The following is a 16,874-nucleotide window of genomic DNA, read 5'->3' as shown; positions in this document are numbered from 1 at the left end:
TGAAAACAAATAATAAGCACTGGGAATGGCATGCAGAAAAAAAAAAAAAAAGATAAAAAATAGAAAAAAGTTCAGCTTTTCATAGGGTTTCAGAATTCTTTGGGTGTTTGCTAGAAGTGCTGGCTTTAATCCAATGTGCTTTTATTGGCATACATGAACAAATTATCCAGGACACAGCTATTTTTCTTACTGTAGTAAAAACAGGGACTCTGAATGGAGGCTTTGTGTAGGACAAATATTTTTCCTTTGAAACTGGGTAAGAGTTTAAAGTTTATCTAATGTGCCTTCTGGAAAAGGAAAAATTATCCTTTTCAATCTCATGAAATAGAATATATATTACAGTATAAGTAACTCAGAGCTCTGTAAACAAAATTAAATCATTGGTGAGGAGCTGGTGAAGTTTTATAATGAACAAGATTTCTTAGTTGCTTACAGTGTGGGGGAGAACTCTATTTATAAGGGCCTTCCTCTTTCAAAAAAGTTTCTGTGGATGCCCTTGCTCTAGCATCTTCTTCAGGGATATTTGTGTTTTATGCCCACATGGGTGTAACCAGGAGGAAAAAGGCCTTATAGATAAAGACCTCAAGATAGCATTAATTATTTTAAGGACTATCTCAATGGGTAATCCTTCTTACTCCAATTGAAATTGTAACTCACTTTGCAGTGGTGTCATTGCTATGAAAGTCAAACAGCCTGTGAAGTCTGGCAGTTCTGTTTGGTATCATATATTAGAAGTACCAAGGAGATGCAGAGTAGTTGAAATGTGTTTTTCTGGGAGCAGGGAACTGAAAGAAAGAAAAAATAAATCCAACCAACCTACAGTGTCTTTGACTGTCAGTCTTGCAAGAGCCCTATAAATTAGTGACTCATCCTGAAAACTAAAGAGAACTTAGTTCTCTCTTAGCAGTGTAGGAAGGTACCCATATTTTGAAAAAAGATTTTAGATATTTGTTTATGCCATAGCACTGGAGTTAGTTCTAGAAAAAAACTATTTTTCTATTTATATTTTATATATATATTATATATATAAATTTTATATTTATATTTTCTATTTAATATTTTATATTGGAAATGAGTGGTGCACTCCAGTTTCCCCCAGTCTATCACCTCACCTCTCCAAGCAGGAAAAAATCAAAAAGCATTAGCACAAATGGTTTTTTTAGCTCCTTCCCTTTTTGCTCTCCATTTTACCACACACTCTTATTGCACACATGCGTGTTTCTAATAAAAGAACTAAGTGGAGAACAGTAATTCCATCTTCTAGAAGGTTTTTTAGTGTTAGCTTCCTTCAAAACCTTTGGAAACTTTCTGAAAAACAGAGCTCCTCTGAGGTTTCCTGGGAGCAGGATGTAATGGGCCCCAGTCCAAGACTGAGGTTTTCATTGGGAACCCAGCTGACATAATTCAAAAAAGTAATAATTTGACCTTGGAAATGCCTCAGCAAAATGTTTTAAATTCAATGAATCAGCAAATTGCAGTAAAATAACTGGTTGCAGTCTTTCAGAATCCCTTTCTAGTGATGCCTTACTAAATTTGATGTGGTAACCAGCAATGACAAATTTCTGGACAAAATTTTCTTGTGATATGTGAAAACTCAAACTCCACAATTAGAGGAAATTGGAGCCAAAACCATTTTGTGCTGATTATAATTTGACTTTTTAAAAGGTTTATAATGTTGTCATCTTTAATCACTGAATGTTTGCTGGAAGCCTAACAAGCGATTCTAAGGGCATTGAAGTTTATAAAACAACAAAACTTTATACTTTTGCTTCTAAAAATCAAGTCTGTAGCTCTGGGCATTCAAATCAGAGACTGCTTTAGAAATGTGAATTTGTTAATTAGGGAAAAAAATCACATTTCGGTACTTGATCAAGTAATTAAAAAAATACTCAAAAACTTGACATAAGCTGAATATATGTTTTCATATCTGAAATGCATATAGAGGAAGAGCTTTGCCCAGATTGCTGGAAGACAAAATTGTATATGTATAGGGAGAAATAAATAACTGAAAATAGGAAAATCAGAGACATGAAATGCCAGAATTTTAAATTGCTTTTCTTCCCACAAGTTGTCGAATCTGTTTCTGTTCAGTCTTACTTTGTTCCGTGCTACCAAGGCTTAGTTACAGACATACACTGTTGATTCAGTGGTGGACTGTAACTTATGCAGCTTAGTTCAGCATGTTCTTATATACTTCACTTTGTGCTTAGTAGTTGCTGTCCAGTGTGAAAGAGTCAGTTACGCATAGATTTTAAAATAGTGCCTTTTGTTTACTCACTGCATTGGAATATAGTCTCTTTGGATTACATGTACATTAATGCAATCAAAAATGGATGTTCAAAATTTTTGGTTACTCAGATAATCATCACCAGCTGATGTTTGGGTGCAGGTGAGGTATTGCGTGCCTGACAGTGCTGAGAGCTGCATAGGCTGCATTCAAAGTCAAGGATCTTACTGATCATAGTCACACCTGTTTTTAACCCTAGGTGACATGAAGCAGTTCTTGAAGTCTGCTTTTGCACATTTGTCATTCAGAATGCAAAGCCTTGGAAAAAAACAGTGAGATGTAGAAAGACTGGCCATTTGGCTTCACAGTTCTGTAAAAGCAAACAAGCTGCATAGCTCTTGTCATATCTCTACATTACTCCACTCTGCTATGGGACAAGAAATGATTGTGGATTACCTGATTGGTGTCTAGGGGGTATTCCGATTAGAGGAGAAAACATATTTTTTCTAGTGCATATTTTCCAGTGACAACAAAATCTTATTTTATTTTTTACAGTATTAAATTGAACATCACAATCAGCTCACTCATCACCCCTGGGTGATGGCAGTACGGATTTCCTTCCTTCTTTCCAGGTGGGAAAATTGAACAGGTTTTCTAAAAGTCAGTGAGGCTGGTGTTAGGTCTTAAAATAGCTTCTGATGTAACTCGTTCTCCAATTCTCTTTAAAAATTAATTTTGTTTTCTTCTGCCTTGTCTCTCTTCTGCCTATTTTCAAAGTCCCTATGGTTTTATTTTTGTTGTTAGTTTTCTATATGGACACTGTGAATCCAGCCCCCTTCTCATGGTGTCTCCTACCGTTAATGAAAAATAGAAGAGATAATGATCAATTGAGTGACTGGATGGTGATTTAGATACAAACTTTCAGGAGCAGCATTTTTCCCACATAGATTAAAAACACTGTATTTTTTTTAGGTTCCTGAGTTTGAAAGAAATAGGGTTCCTGTAAAACAGGGTAAATTTTAAAGATAACATACTTTTCAGTTGTTAGTGTCTCTAAACCAGCTTCAGTTAAATGTTGAATGTGCCCTGCTGTGAGGAAGGGCACAGAGGTTGCTGTCATACCATACAGCTATGTAACCACATGGCTTTATGGACAAGTACTGCTTCTGTGTTCTGTGCATGCATGAAAAGTGAAAACCTGGTCTCTCCTGGGAGATATGCTTGGAATGAGTTCATCCTTTCCAGGCAGCATGTGTTAATTTAGTACTTCAGTGTATACGTGACGTTGCAAGGTCATTGAAAAGTATTAGGGGAATATTTTTAAATTACTTCTGAGAATATGAAGAGTCTACTGCCTCTTAAAGTGTTAGTATTTCTTGTTTAAGCCCAAAAACTTGTTATGGTGGCATTAGTTTTAAAACATCTTAATCTAAACTCATGAGCTGTTACATATCAGCCTTGTGAAGCTTCATTTGCTGCCATTCTTGTACATTACTAGGTCTAGATGAAACTAAAGACCTTTCTTAATTGGGAAGTTTGAAAAGTTAATCAGCATCATTGGAATACCTTATGTTATTTTTTTGTTTTAAAAGAAAAACTGTTAAGCTTGCAAGTAAGATGTGGATAGCTGGTTAAGCCAGTTTCATTTGGTTAACTTGCAGGAGCAAGTAGTAATTTAACCACGAGTTCACTCATCTTTTAGCCAGATTAAGAGGAAATTTTTATCTGAAACAAAAACAGACAACACTTACAGACATATTCTTGTTCATTTTTAGATGTGTCTGCTACGTTTACAGTAAGTCTTCCTTTTTTACTTTTAAATTCTTCTAATTTCTTAATGTTTTTACAAGCACTTCACTGCAAGAAAATATTCAGAAGTAATTCATCAGTTACAGTCATAGCTTGTTTTCAACCTGAAATGAAAAAAGTATGTTCAATTTTCACGAACCTTTTGACATGTAGCGTCTTCTGGGTAGTGGGAACCTTACTCTCATGACATCTGGCAATAAGCACTCTTTGCACACTTTCTTGCTGAGTTTTCTGCTGATCTATCTAAAAGTGCACAAGTGTATAAATATCATTTATAAGTTCTCCTTTTGAAAGTCAGATTGAAGGTTTGTTGATGGTACACTGCAAGCTGACTTTCAAATCAATGTCTGGAGTGCCCTCTTTTGAAATCTAATGATCTAGTTTGTAGTGTGCTGTATCAAGAAATAGAAGGAAATAATGAAAAAAATCAGAGGGTGTGAAGAAGAGATATAAAGCTATGGTGTCTTTGCTAGCTCAGTTGTATTCACTAGTTAGTGGTTCCAAATTTTTATTTATTTATTTATTTATTTTTGTAATATAATAAAACCTGAGGAAATTATTTTACATCTCTCTGCAGGTGGAGATTTTGAGAGCACTGTTGCAGCCATGTTGAAATAGGATTTGTACCCTCTGCTAGTTCGTGTGTCTTTGTGTGTGCTCTGAATTTTGCTGGATATTAAACTTGGATAGAATTTTAGTTTTCAGGTTTCTGTCTTGAAACTGTTCTATAGCTGTTCCTTGAACGCTGGAAGGGGGAATTTAGTGATGGTGCTGGGCACAGCAAATGTGTTCCCAGCCTCCTTTCTGTGAGCCCACACAGGTGCATGCTGGCTCCTGGATGCAGTGGATGAGGCATTGAATTAACTTCTGGAGCAGTGTGCCAATGGCACTTCAAAGCTGTGGCCTCTTGAAACAGCTTGTTCTTTGGTCCTCTTTATATACTTGAGCTAGACGTAGCATTGACACTTTTTTGTTTGTTTGTTTTTTATGGTACATTTTAATCACATTTTTCTACCTCCTTCTATGAATTTCTTCATGTGCCATAGCCACCTTCCTCTTTAGACTGTTATTCTATATCTGTGGTTGTTTTTGCTTTTTTGTTTGTTTATTTTGGTGTGTGTGTATGTGGTGGGTTTTGTTGTGTGGTTTTGTTTTATACAAGATACTGGTCTTCCAACACTGACGCTTTCTGTAAGGTCTGTATAATTATCCTGATCTTAGTAATTAATACTCATCATGCTTTAGAGGGGGTGGTTAATTCTCTAATTAAAAATATCAGTGAGTCATGGGTTTAATGCTGGCATATTTATTAATGTTCCTTTGTAACAACAGAGATTTTAAGTCTTTGAAGCTTTTGTATCTGTAAAGCTGTTTTATTTTCTTTCAGTAGGGGTAATTATAAATCATGGCCCAGACCTGAGTGAAATGAATGGAAATAGGTTACCATGTCTGAATAAGAACCTGTTTTCAAGCAGGTTCTCTATTAGTGTGTCAATACAAAGAGCTAAATCTGCGAACAGGATCTATCTGAAGTTTATTCATTCATTTTTTGCTTTTTAGCTTCATGTCTCCCCTTCCTCCAAATAAAAGATCCCTATCTTAAGTATATTGTCAGAATGTTTTCTTAACAATGAATCGCTGTAAAATATCATAAAAACAAAAATAAAATTTATGGGGCCCTTTCTATCTTGTTAGTTTTCCCAGCAGAAAACTTCTCTTTCAGCTAACAATTCTTTCTGTGGACTTGTCTTGCATTAACATATCCTGTCTCCTATGTTGACTGATAATTAAGTTTCAGAATTTTCTTAAAAAAATTATCCTGTCTATTCTGCTGACAAGAATACTCCTGATGAATTTAGCATACTCCTACTGAAGGACTGGGGGAAAAATATTAAATATCAGAAAGTGTGAATAATAACCAAAGCACTTTTTTCAAATTGAAGAATCAATGTTGATTGAGCTCACTTGCTGCCCTGTTGTGTGGAGGTGAATACATTTGTAAATCCCTCCTGCATGGTGCTATGTCTCCCGTCACATGGTGTTATTTCCCTCCTGGCCAGAGCCATAGTCATTCATCTGTCACTGTCACTAGATTCTTGAAATGCTCGTACCGCTCTGTCCCCTGATCTCAGTGGGCAGATAATATTCTATCTGTTCAGCTTTTTATAAGGAGCAAAATGCAGGGTGGGGGGAATGTCCACTCATTTCCTCCTCACCCCCAGATTTCTTTAGCAGGAAAACCATTTAGCTACATTACATCCACCAGAAGGGCTGATTGGGAATGCACTGAAATCTAAGCACAGGATGCAACTCAATGCAGATTTGTAAGACACAGTGTAGCATAATGCCAATGGCCATGCTGGACAACTGGTCTAGATTCGAAGAAGACCTGAAAATAACAACTTTTTCAAAAGTAATTTATAGTGGTTATTGTACATAACATATTTACTTGAAGTTCTGATGCTCAGACATGGGTGTATACCAGAGCACCTGTTCTTTCTGAGAAAAGCTTCGACCTCCCTCCCCATCCATCATTAATGAAGAGTGGCTTGAAAGAGGCAAAAGGGACAGCAGCCAGAGCAATGGTGAAAGAAGGCCAAGTCTTTTGTCTTGAAATTGCATCACTTGTCAGGTCTAGCTTTCAAGTTTGTGTGTTATGTTTACCATCATCTTTTTACTATCCTTTCGTTGCTCTAGTCCCCTTAGTAGGAAATGGAAAACATTATACTTTGAACCTGCTGCCAGCCCAAAGAGTAGCAGTTTGTCTCTGAGAAATTCTGATATCAATGTGCAGAGGATGGAAAATCCCCAATGATAATTTCTGAAGCAATACCTACTTAAATGCATGTGTGTGCATCTTGATGTTTGTCTAGAGGCAGGATGCTGAACAGAGTGCAGAAGGCATATTTGCTCTTGGTTGTTGTCTGAAACGAGTCTTGAAGTAGAGGGCAGTGGAAACATTTCATTTGAGACTGTCTGTGGCTTCCAGCAGGAGTTTCCCATTTGTAAAATCTGTGGTTGTGGTGAAGATAGGGAACAAGATGTTAGACACAAGAGGACAAGACACCGATACAAAAGAACATAAGGAATAAGTGAAGAAATGACCTCAGTGTGGAGGTACAAGGGGATTAAAAAGTACCAACTGGCATGAGGGAGTAACATGGGTTTGAAGGAAGGCATGTGGGTGAAGAGGGTGAATCAAGAAGCAGCGCATGAAATATAAGAAATGAAACAGCAAGCAAGTTTTCAAGAACAGCAGCACTGAATGCTGTGGAATAGCAATGCTAGGCATTTTTATTGAAGCTATAGTGAGTTACAGCGTAGTATGGAGTCATCTGATTTTTTGTTGTTTTTATTGTCCCTCCCTCCCCCCTTTTTTTTTTAAGGGGAAAGGTTGGAGAGACAGGGTCCTTTTGTGACTTTGATACAATGTCAGATCTGCTACAGATAAGGGTTACCTTGTAATGGTCCACTTGCTTTTGTTTAGGCTGGAGTTACAGTCTGTGCCTGTTATCTAGCTGAGGAAGAATCTGTATGTTTTTTGGGGCATGTGGTAACAATGGCTTCTGACTAATAACATTTTCTTAATCTGTAGATAATTACTGTTCCAGCCATTCTTGGCTTTCCTCTTCCTTCCCGCACATCTTCCTCTCTTTAACCCTCCTGGCTCCTTGCATAATGTCTAAAAACCCCACACCACTCAGCTGTTTTTGTTTGTTTGTTTGTTTGTTTGTTTTGTTTTGTTTTTGTTTTTTCCATTTGATATTGTGATCTATCGCTGGTGAGACTGATTGATTCAGGATGAGTGGAAAAGAGCACCATTGTCTTGTATATCTCATTTTCTATAATGAGATAGTTCTGCCCTTCTAGAAAAGGGATTTTTAAAATAAATTGAGGGATTTTGTTTCCTTCAAACTCCTGCTAGGAAATTAAATGGCAGGACGTGTGAGTTGTCTATGTGTCATCTTATTCTTGCACACAAATTATATTGCTTTCATCAGGATGCTGTGCTGTAAGGTGGAGAAGGCAAGGAGTATTTTAGGATTTGGGCATGTTTTTAATGAATATTTATGACCAATGAAATCATCTTGTATACCACTGCTATACTGTCCATATTTGAGGTTAGCCCACCAGTAACTGTCAACTGAAGAACCGAGTTACATCTTGCTCAGAAATGGTTTGTCGTTTACAAAAACTAGACCTTTGTCATTTATGTTGCTGCTTACTATCAGTATCTTAGAGTCCTGCCAGAAATAAAGCTGATGGCACTGGTGAAGTCCTGGGTGGATTCTTTTTCTTCAGTCTCAGATCCTGCCAGAAAAGGATTTTTTTTTGTTTGTTTGTTTTGCATTAAAGAATTTCCTACTTAAAACTATTTTTCTCATGATATTTATTGTAAGTATTTTTAATATACTTCTACATAAGTATTTTAACATTTATCTCACTATTTATTGTTATTTTTACATATTTTCTTATGATTCTTTTCTTCCTAAATTCTTGTTTAGTTTTCCTGTTTTAAAATATTTACTGTTCAGAGCAGGCTTTATTTCTTCTCAGGATTCTCAGAAAGGCATGACCATGCTTGGATATATTCACAAGTAAACTGTTGATACTTCAGGTCTACTTAAAGAGGGATTGTACAGTTAATTTTGAAGGATGTTTATCTTAAAGCCTACGGTACCAGTATATTTTACCATGAACTGCTGGGCTGAGGTGAAAGGGAAGATTAAGGAGGAAGTGGAGTTTATTAATAGACTCCTGGATGACAAAAGCTTAGCAATGTGCACTGGTTGACTTTTTCTGTGGGACTGGTTGTAAGAGATGAAAGAGTATTTGAGATGAAAAATACAGCAAAGAAAGCTGTACAAGCGCATAGTAAGTGAAGCACTACACTTCGTTATTCTTTTAGGTTTCTGCCTTGTCTCCATTATGCACCTAAGAAAATTTTAAAGTGTTTTCTTAAAATGTTTTTTTCAGAAATATTTAAACTGAGAGAGATGAAATAGCATGATAATTTTGGTGGAATCATCAGTACCGAGGACTAATTATGAATAATGACTATGAAGGGTTAGATTTTATTCACATTCAGGAGCTTTCTTCAACAAAGTTATGAGAAGTACTGTGTAGGCTCTGGAATTGTGCTGTCAAAGGAGTGACCTTGATGTTTCAAAGCATTTGATTTCTTCTAATGGCATAAGAGATTGGAAATACCGTTGGCTTTACTCAAATCAAATAGAATATGGTGTTTTGTTTGCAAATCAGCTAAAACTCCCTAAAACTTTTGTGCTTACTTGGCAGAAAAAGGTTTCATCTCCCTTTCCCTCTCCCTTCCCATCTCCCTCTTCCTTGCTTTCTCCCTGAGGCAGACAAAACCTCTAACTTTGGTTTTGCACCATCACTTTATCCTAAATGTAGTTTTAAAGCTTTTTGTATTAATGCTAAGTGGTGTTACACCTTACAGTGAGCAAGTATTTAGTCAAGGTATTTTCTTCTGATGTGAAAATTTGCTGTTCAAGGTCATTGTTGCTATAAAACTTGCAGTGCATTATGCTAATTTCAAAGACTGAAGCTTTGACTTCTAAGATATTACTTTCCTTCTACTTAAAATGTTTCACCACTATCATAAAATTAAGTGGAATAAAAGTAATAAACCTAATATGTTGCTGATTAAGAGGAAAAATTATGTCAGAGGAGCAAAATAATTTTGATTTTAAAAAACGTGTTTGTTTGCTTCCAGATAACTTTAAAATGAGTTGTTGAGGAATTTGTGATTTGAAAAATCACAGGTGGTAAATGGGTATAGAGAATAAAGTAAGAGTAATCTTAATAAAAGTATGTGTGGAAAGTATATGAAAAGAGGATACTGAAAAATAATAGACATAATTTGTGGAAGTTTTATGATCCACTCACTCTTAGGAAGCTAATCCTACAGTAAATTGTTAAGCAGTGTGTCAAAATTGAGCAGTGTTTCCAGATTATAAGAATTAATAGCCAATATGAAGTGTCAAAGAGCTTAATAGCAGCGTGATCTAGAGAACAGCAGTCTGAGTGGCTGTGGTCTGTGCGTGTATTAGAATGGCACAAGGAGTGCACAACGACCTGGCACATCCTGTTGTATAAATGAATATTTCTGTTCTTTCAAGTCATGGGTCAATTCCAGGATGCTTCCAAAAGGTTGTAATTGCTAATGAATTGAACAGTGCTCAGCATGGGGAGTGATTTGTTGTAGACAGCTGCCAAGTATTGCACTGTATGAAAAGTGGCTTAAGAGCAGCCAAACATGCTACCAGATTGGGTACGTGATATGTTATTGGCGACATGCAGGAGAGCTGGAAGTAAAATACGCATCTGTCAGTAAAGATCTTTTGCAAGGAGCAATCAAAGATCTAAAAGGAAAAAAAAAAAAAAAAGAAAAAGAAAAAGATTACAAAGTATGTGCTTGCTGTAGGGGAAATAGCACATTTCCACATGGTGACAGTCAGCATGTAATCAATATAGCTCTGTTCTAGTTAGCTTTGCTAACTGTATCTCAGGTAAGAGATGTCAGGTGAGAAAGATATAAAAATGACTCTGTGCTGGGTGCAGAAGTCTCAACCCAGCTTTTAAGCCTTAAAATAGCAGAAGGCTTTGGAGCTGAGGGCAGAATTCGTTTTAGATTTGTGTTTCTGCATGAAAGAGGAAGGGAGCAGAACACATACAAAGTGCAGTATGAGCTGTAGATCAATTGGCTGCTGCTTCATTGTAAAGCAGGAAGAGAACAGTTAAATTAAGCAGTAGGCTGACAGTGATTCAGAAAATAAGCTGCTTGTAAAATGGCTTTAGTACAACAAAGCAGGTTGTGCTTACTTTAGGAAATGGAACGTCTGTTGGATACAAATTTTATCTTACATATTTCTGAATAATTTGTGGAGTTGAAATAGTTTTTTCTATTTCATGACTCAGGATTCTAGATAATTATTCAAATATGTATTTAGTATACACATATGAAAGAATATTTTCTCATGGTAAATTCAAATAGTGATTTATTAATTGTAATATGAAAATCATTTTCCAGAGTCAATTTTAATTTCAATAGCATGATACTAAAGGTGGAAATTCTTTTAACTCTTTCATCATGGCTTTCTCAGGATTGCTATTATATGAGAGCTTCATTTGGCACACCAAACTTTCAGGAAATTACATGCTGCTAAAAAAAAATTATATATATTTTTTTAGTCCCAAAATAACTAACCTTGCAAGTTTCCTCCTGTGATAACAACTGTGTTTTGTTTTGATAATGCATTTTCTAAAAATTCAGCTGATACATTTTATAGAAGAAATATGTATCAAAAATTCATTTCTAAAGTTGCTTTCAAATAATTGAATTGTGGTTTAAACTCAAGCATGCTTGATTATTAAAGTTGCCATTTGGAACATCTTGTCCACTTCTGCAGCAGATGTTCTTTGTTTGGTCAGCCTTTTATTTTAAAAGTTATTCCTAAAGACTATTCTAATGGCTTAATTCACCAAATTATAAATTATTTGAAGCAAAACCTATCAAATTTCAACTGGGGGAAGTTCTGTAACAGGTCTTTAAGGTATTGCCACAATACAAGTAATAACAATTGAGCTTGTTGATGCAATTCCTTTCCCATTTCAGCCATAACTTTTTCATTAGGTTTGTATTACATCTGTATTAAACCTTCATCTTTTTAGAGACTTCAATTCATTTGCTGCTGTTTCTTTTCGCAGATCGTTTCCCTCAGTAAGTGACAATAAGAATGAATGGACATATATCAAGTACCCCTCCTGGTGGATATGGAAGTTATTCTCCTCAAATCAAGTAAGGTTATGCCTTTGATTTTCCTTCCATGGAGAAAAAAATAGTTTTGTGCTTTTTTCCTTACACTTTCATTTCAGATGGAGCCATGATTATTAGAGTTCATTGGAATAATACAAAGGCAATTTCTGTAAAAGAGTGTTGCAGCTTCCCAACTATGTTACCAAACCGATAGGTATTATCTGACTGATTTTTCTATCAGTGTAAGTGTAAAGTTGTATTAAGGAATGTAGTCATATGGCACAGAAAAATAAATTGCTGTAGCCACAATATAATTCGTACATGACTCAGAGAGGTCTTCGTATGCCTGAGCTGTTTAAGGCTAGCTCTGAGTGAATGCATTTTTGTGCATCAAAGATGAGGCTGCTCTTTCCATCTGTGAGAAAATACCATTTCTGGGTAAACAGAACTAAGCAACTGTTGCTTTCCTTGAAAGTGTTACCTTTTCTGAGACAGGAGGATGTTCCTTGTGTCAGAAGCATGGCACTAGACTCATTCACACCACTAATAAGAACTCGCCTAATCTGATGCAAAAGAACATGTATTCCTGTATGGAGCAGGGCATCTGTGCTATCATCTGCTTCTCATATTGTTGTCCCTTCACAATGCGTTTGTATATGTAGCATTATTGCTGTTACACTAGAAGGAAGTTAGATTGTCTTTTCATTTGTTGTAGGCAATGATATGCCTTTTATTTTTTATGAAAACCACATTAAACTGTTAAAAACAATTAACACTTGTGTACGTAGGCAAAAGGCAAAATCCTACTAAGTCTTTGGCATAGTCTTCATTGTTATTCCTTCATAGTAATTACTCTTACCTTATGGTAGTGTTTATATGTATACCACACCCCCCTTGTGCATGATGTTGTATTAATGCAACAAAAAATAGCACAGAAAGGCTTCCAGCCTAAGGGAAATAAACTTAATTATATTCATGATGTGGAACCAGTATCCAGTAGCATTACCTCTGTTAGCAACGTTGTAGGTGTGTATAGCCCTACATAATGGAAGGGTTTTATTCAATGGCTGTGTCTTTGTAACAAATATATCTATTCAGAAGTTAACCAGAAATGTTTTTTCCTTCCAGTGGCTATGGCTCACCAACATTTGGTCAGGCAGAGAGGGAGCAGAATTCAAGAACAAGTGCAAAGGCTCTTTATGGTAAGATGGTATAAAGTCACTGAACTTTTATGTTAGAATTGTTATTTAAACATTGATTGTGATGTCTTGGTATATATATTTTATTTATGTCTTTATATAGTATGTATACAAAACTGAAATGTGTATATATATGTTTATAAGTAGGTATCTCATTATGTATCTGTCAATATGTATTAACAAAATAAAAGAATTAAGTGATTTTATTCTTACTAAAGTGATAGTTTTCAACAGTGATTTCTGCATCCTGTGTATGTTCACTCGACATACTGATTATGTGTGCTGACAGAAAAAGCAGGTGGTAACAGAAACCAGCAAGAGACATTCTGATGATTATTTCATCTGCAGATTATTTCTTTGGCATGCATTTCACTATTTTCATTTTATATCATCCTAATCATTTTTCAAAAGTGCATGTTTTGAAAGATGTGGCAGTACTAGCAAGTATTTTAGCCATGTCCTTTAATCTTTGTGGGCTTTTAAAATGATACCTGTCTGAGGTTTTTCATGTCAAACATCATAGAATATTTGCATGTAAGTAGAATATGGGGACAAGTGAGTAAATTTGAAACATATAATGGTAAACGGCCTTTTACTTCTGAAATAATTGAATTCAAGTATTAATTGAAAATACTGTTTAACTACTGTGTTACAGGTGGCTACTGTAAAATGAGTTGTTGGTTTTGTTTTACTTCCATTGCTAGTAGATAGATCACAAAATTGCAGTTGTAATTGACAAGAACTGAATGAAGCAGAAGATTCAATTTTCCTGGAGCTTCAAGTAAAGATACATTTCCACTGCCTTTAGAGAGGGGTTTGCACATTTTACTGCTTCTGCTCAGTTTTATATACATAAACTAGGCTGTCAGTATCACCAACTGTATGAGCTGGAGAAAACAGGAAAAATACCTAAAACCTTTCTCAAATTCTAGGCACTTATATATTACTTTTAAGAATCATGTTACCATTCTGCTGCATCTGTCATGTGTCTTCAGTGTTTTTTCCTTTGTCATGCTTAAGAATTTTTTGCATTCTTTCCCAATGGAGTGAGAAGCAGTTAAGTGGTACAGGAATTGTTAAAAATTGCATGAAGTGTTTATTATAAAATATTTTATTAATTTATAATTAATAGCTAGTGTATGTATTTTGTTTGACCCATGAGGCTGAAAGACTATGAGAAGATTGAAGGTCTCCTAGCTCTCCTTTTATATTATGTATAAGTATACTTCATGCAACTATATCAGTTATGTAAATAGTTCAAGCCTATGTATTTAATAGATTCACTTGTAGACATCTAAATAGTTTTAGTGTAACTAACATGGAACACTTTTTTTTTTTATGAAAGCTGTCAACGTAATGTTAGCAGCAAATTTTGTTCATGACAAACTTCCTTTTCTGGAAGTCATTTTCTGAATGTTACTTGGACTAAAGCACCTATCCATGGATATCAACAGGTGAAAATGGTACCTGGGCTCCTAAGTCACCACTTGAATGCAATTTTTTCCAGTCACAGTGAAGATCTTAAAACATCTATCTATCTATCTATCTATCTATCTATCTAATCTATCTACATATGTATATATATATACATCATGGCATGAAGTTTAACTCTTGGGTCCCAGTGCTTATTTTGGTAAGGTCATTCGTGATCGTTCAGTCCTTCAGTCTTCAGGAAGAAGGCTGACTGCACTGCTGATTGGGAAAAGAGGCTGGAGTTTTATTTGTGTTACAGGCAGTTTGGTTAAAAAACAGACTGCAGCCATTGCTATCTCTGATGTGGTTACCTGATAGCAAAAACTTGTTTCCAACTGCCTTTTCCTGTGTCAAATAATCTCTGTTTTGACCCATTTCCTGCCTGAAATGAAATGTTTTCTATTTGCATGATAAATGTCCCCCTGAACTAAGAGGAAGGATGCCCTCTGCACATTCTTAAGGGTTTTATTTCATTATTAAATTCCTCATCTCTCCATCTGAAATGGGTTTTGGCTCATACTGTCATCTATTGTTCTAGCATTAGTTGTCTTCTGCATTTCAGCACGCAGGGAGACGTGCAGCATCGGTTGGATCCAATAGCCAGTGCTGCACTGGGGATTTGCCAGTGAGTGACAAATTGCAGAGCAGCCCCCTTTCCTAGCAGTCATAAGCTAGTGTTTCACTCCAAATTGTTGGACTGTTATTCGGTACAGAATTGGAAGATTTTATGAAAGCAACTGCACCAGAAAAGACCAGGTGTTTTATATATTGTGTTTATATTCTCATGGCCGTGATTAGGTGCTAGCAGTGAAATTGCATGTGTATCTTTGTATTGCTCAAATACCTCATTCAGAGCAAGAAATGTGCTGTAATAGGGGTCTGTTAAAATAAGCCATCCATGTAACATTCTTGTGTTATTTGATACCCAAATGAATTAAACTAACAATTGACTACTAAACAATACACCTTCTCTGATAGCTAGCTGCATGTAGCCATCAGGGAGAAGAATGACAGCAAGAATTTCTGAAAGTGATAGTGTTTACTCCTCTGATACTGACATTTGTTTTTAAATCAAGTTTTGACCTTTCTCCTTGGAGGTGTAGATCACAACTCTTGCACTTTGCTCTGAGTCTCAGTTTTTTCCAGTTGCTGCAATATATTCTTAAAGGGGTATCAGCAATCAGTCCAATGCAACCATAAATATACAGTAGTACTAAGTATTGTGGTTTTCTGCTTGTCAATGTGTGGTAATAATTTACAGTTTTATCAAGATTTGTAGGGCAGTTTGTGAGACAATCCATCTCCATGTCGATTGCTATCTAATTTCAGAGCTTTGTCTCTTTTTACACTATATAGACATTTTCCAGTTTCCCTATGGAAGCATAAGATAGGATTCACCGTTATCCTTCTTTTAACTATCATAACTGGAGTGCTGATAACTTTTATTACATCTTCTATGCAATTATTTGTAAGATATCAGTGGAAGTCTAGGCACAGGAATTCTTCATTTCTGTTTTAGGCTCTAGGCACTGAAAATTTGTTTGTACCTAAACATAGCATAGCCCTAACCAGCACCACTTGTGCTTTGAGTGAAACTTGTGGTTTTTTTTGTGAAGACTCGGCCTCGGGACTTTTACATTTGGAAAGAATTACCTAGATAAAGAATCTACCTAGATAATCTACCTAGATAAAGAATCAGATTTGTCTTAGAATCATAGAATATCTCGAGTTGGAAGGGACCCACAAGGATCACATCCAAATCCTGGCTTCGCACAGGATCACCCAAAAAACAGATCCTATGTGTGAGAGTGTTGTCCAAATGCTTCTTGAACTCCAGCAGACTCGGAGCTGTGACCACTGCCCTGGGGAGCCTGTCCAAGTGCCCACCACCCTCTCAGTGAAGAACCTTCTCCTGATACCTTGATGTGATTTTTCTGTGGTCTTCTTACTGGACAATGACAGAGTCAGACTGTGGTAGAATTTGTTAAGCAACTTTCTGATTTGCCATTTAGCTGTAGCCTCTTCCAGTGGAAAAATGGGTGAGAGAGGACTCTAGCTATGACATAGCTCTGCCTCAAATGACCTTGGGCAAAGCTGGTGTTTTTGTCTGAAACCATGGAATAGTTACCTTTCCAAAGTATGAAATGGTCAGAAATAACTGGGGAGAGCACAAAGTTTTTGGTGTAATGAGGGCAATAATGAGTCTGTGTAGGGTACTGCCTAGTGTATTTTTAGCTTGTCCAAAAGCCTTTCATTGAGAGTTTTTTCATTTGTTTTTGTTATCTGGTGTTTCTGTGGCTGCTTCCAAGTTTAGTATGAAGCCAGCACCTTTTTACATCTTTTTAAAACCAGAAATGTGGTCCATCCCTGATGATTGGTAAATGCA

General features: G+C 36.1%; 1 protein-coding gene across 8 annotated transcripts in view; it reads left to right on the top strand.

Annotated features, from left to right (window-relative positions):
- EPS8 (epidermal growth factor receptor pathway substrate 8) overlaps positions 1–16,874 on the top strand; it is a 132,494-nt gene that overhangs the window by 66,650 nt on the left and 48,970 nt on the right. For all 8 annotated transcript variants that reach the window (XM_040563181.1, XM_040563199.1, XM_040563141.1 and 5 more), the window contains 2 exons: positions 11,768–11,858; positions 12,945–13,018. In XM_040563181.1, coding sequence (XP_040419115.1) covers positions 11,797–11,858; positions 12,945–13,018 — 136 coding nt within the window. In that variant the 5' untranslated portion in view covers positions 11,768–11,796. The remainder of the gene's footprint in view (positions 1–11,767; positions 11,859–12,944; positions 13,019–16,874) is intronic.

The sequence above is a fragment of the Cygnus olor genome, chromosome 1, assembly GCF_009769625.2.
Source record: "Cygnus olor isolate bCygOlo1 chromosome 1, bCygOlo1.pri.v2, whole genome shotgun sequence".
Lineage (NCBI taxonomy): Eukaryota > Metazoa > Chordata > Aves > Anseriformes > Anatidae > Cygnus > Cygnus olor.
Note: the sequence above shows the minus strand (reverse complement) of the source record. Positions and strands in the feature narration are given on the sequence as shown.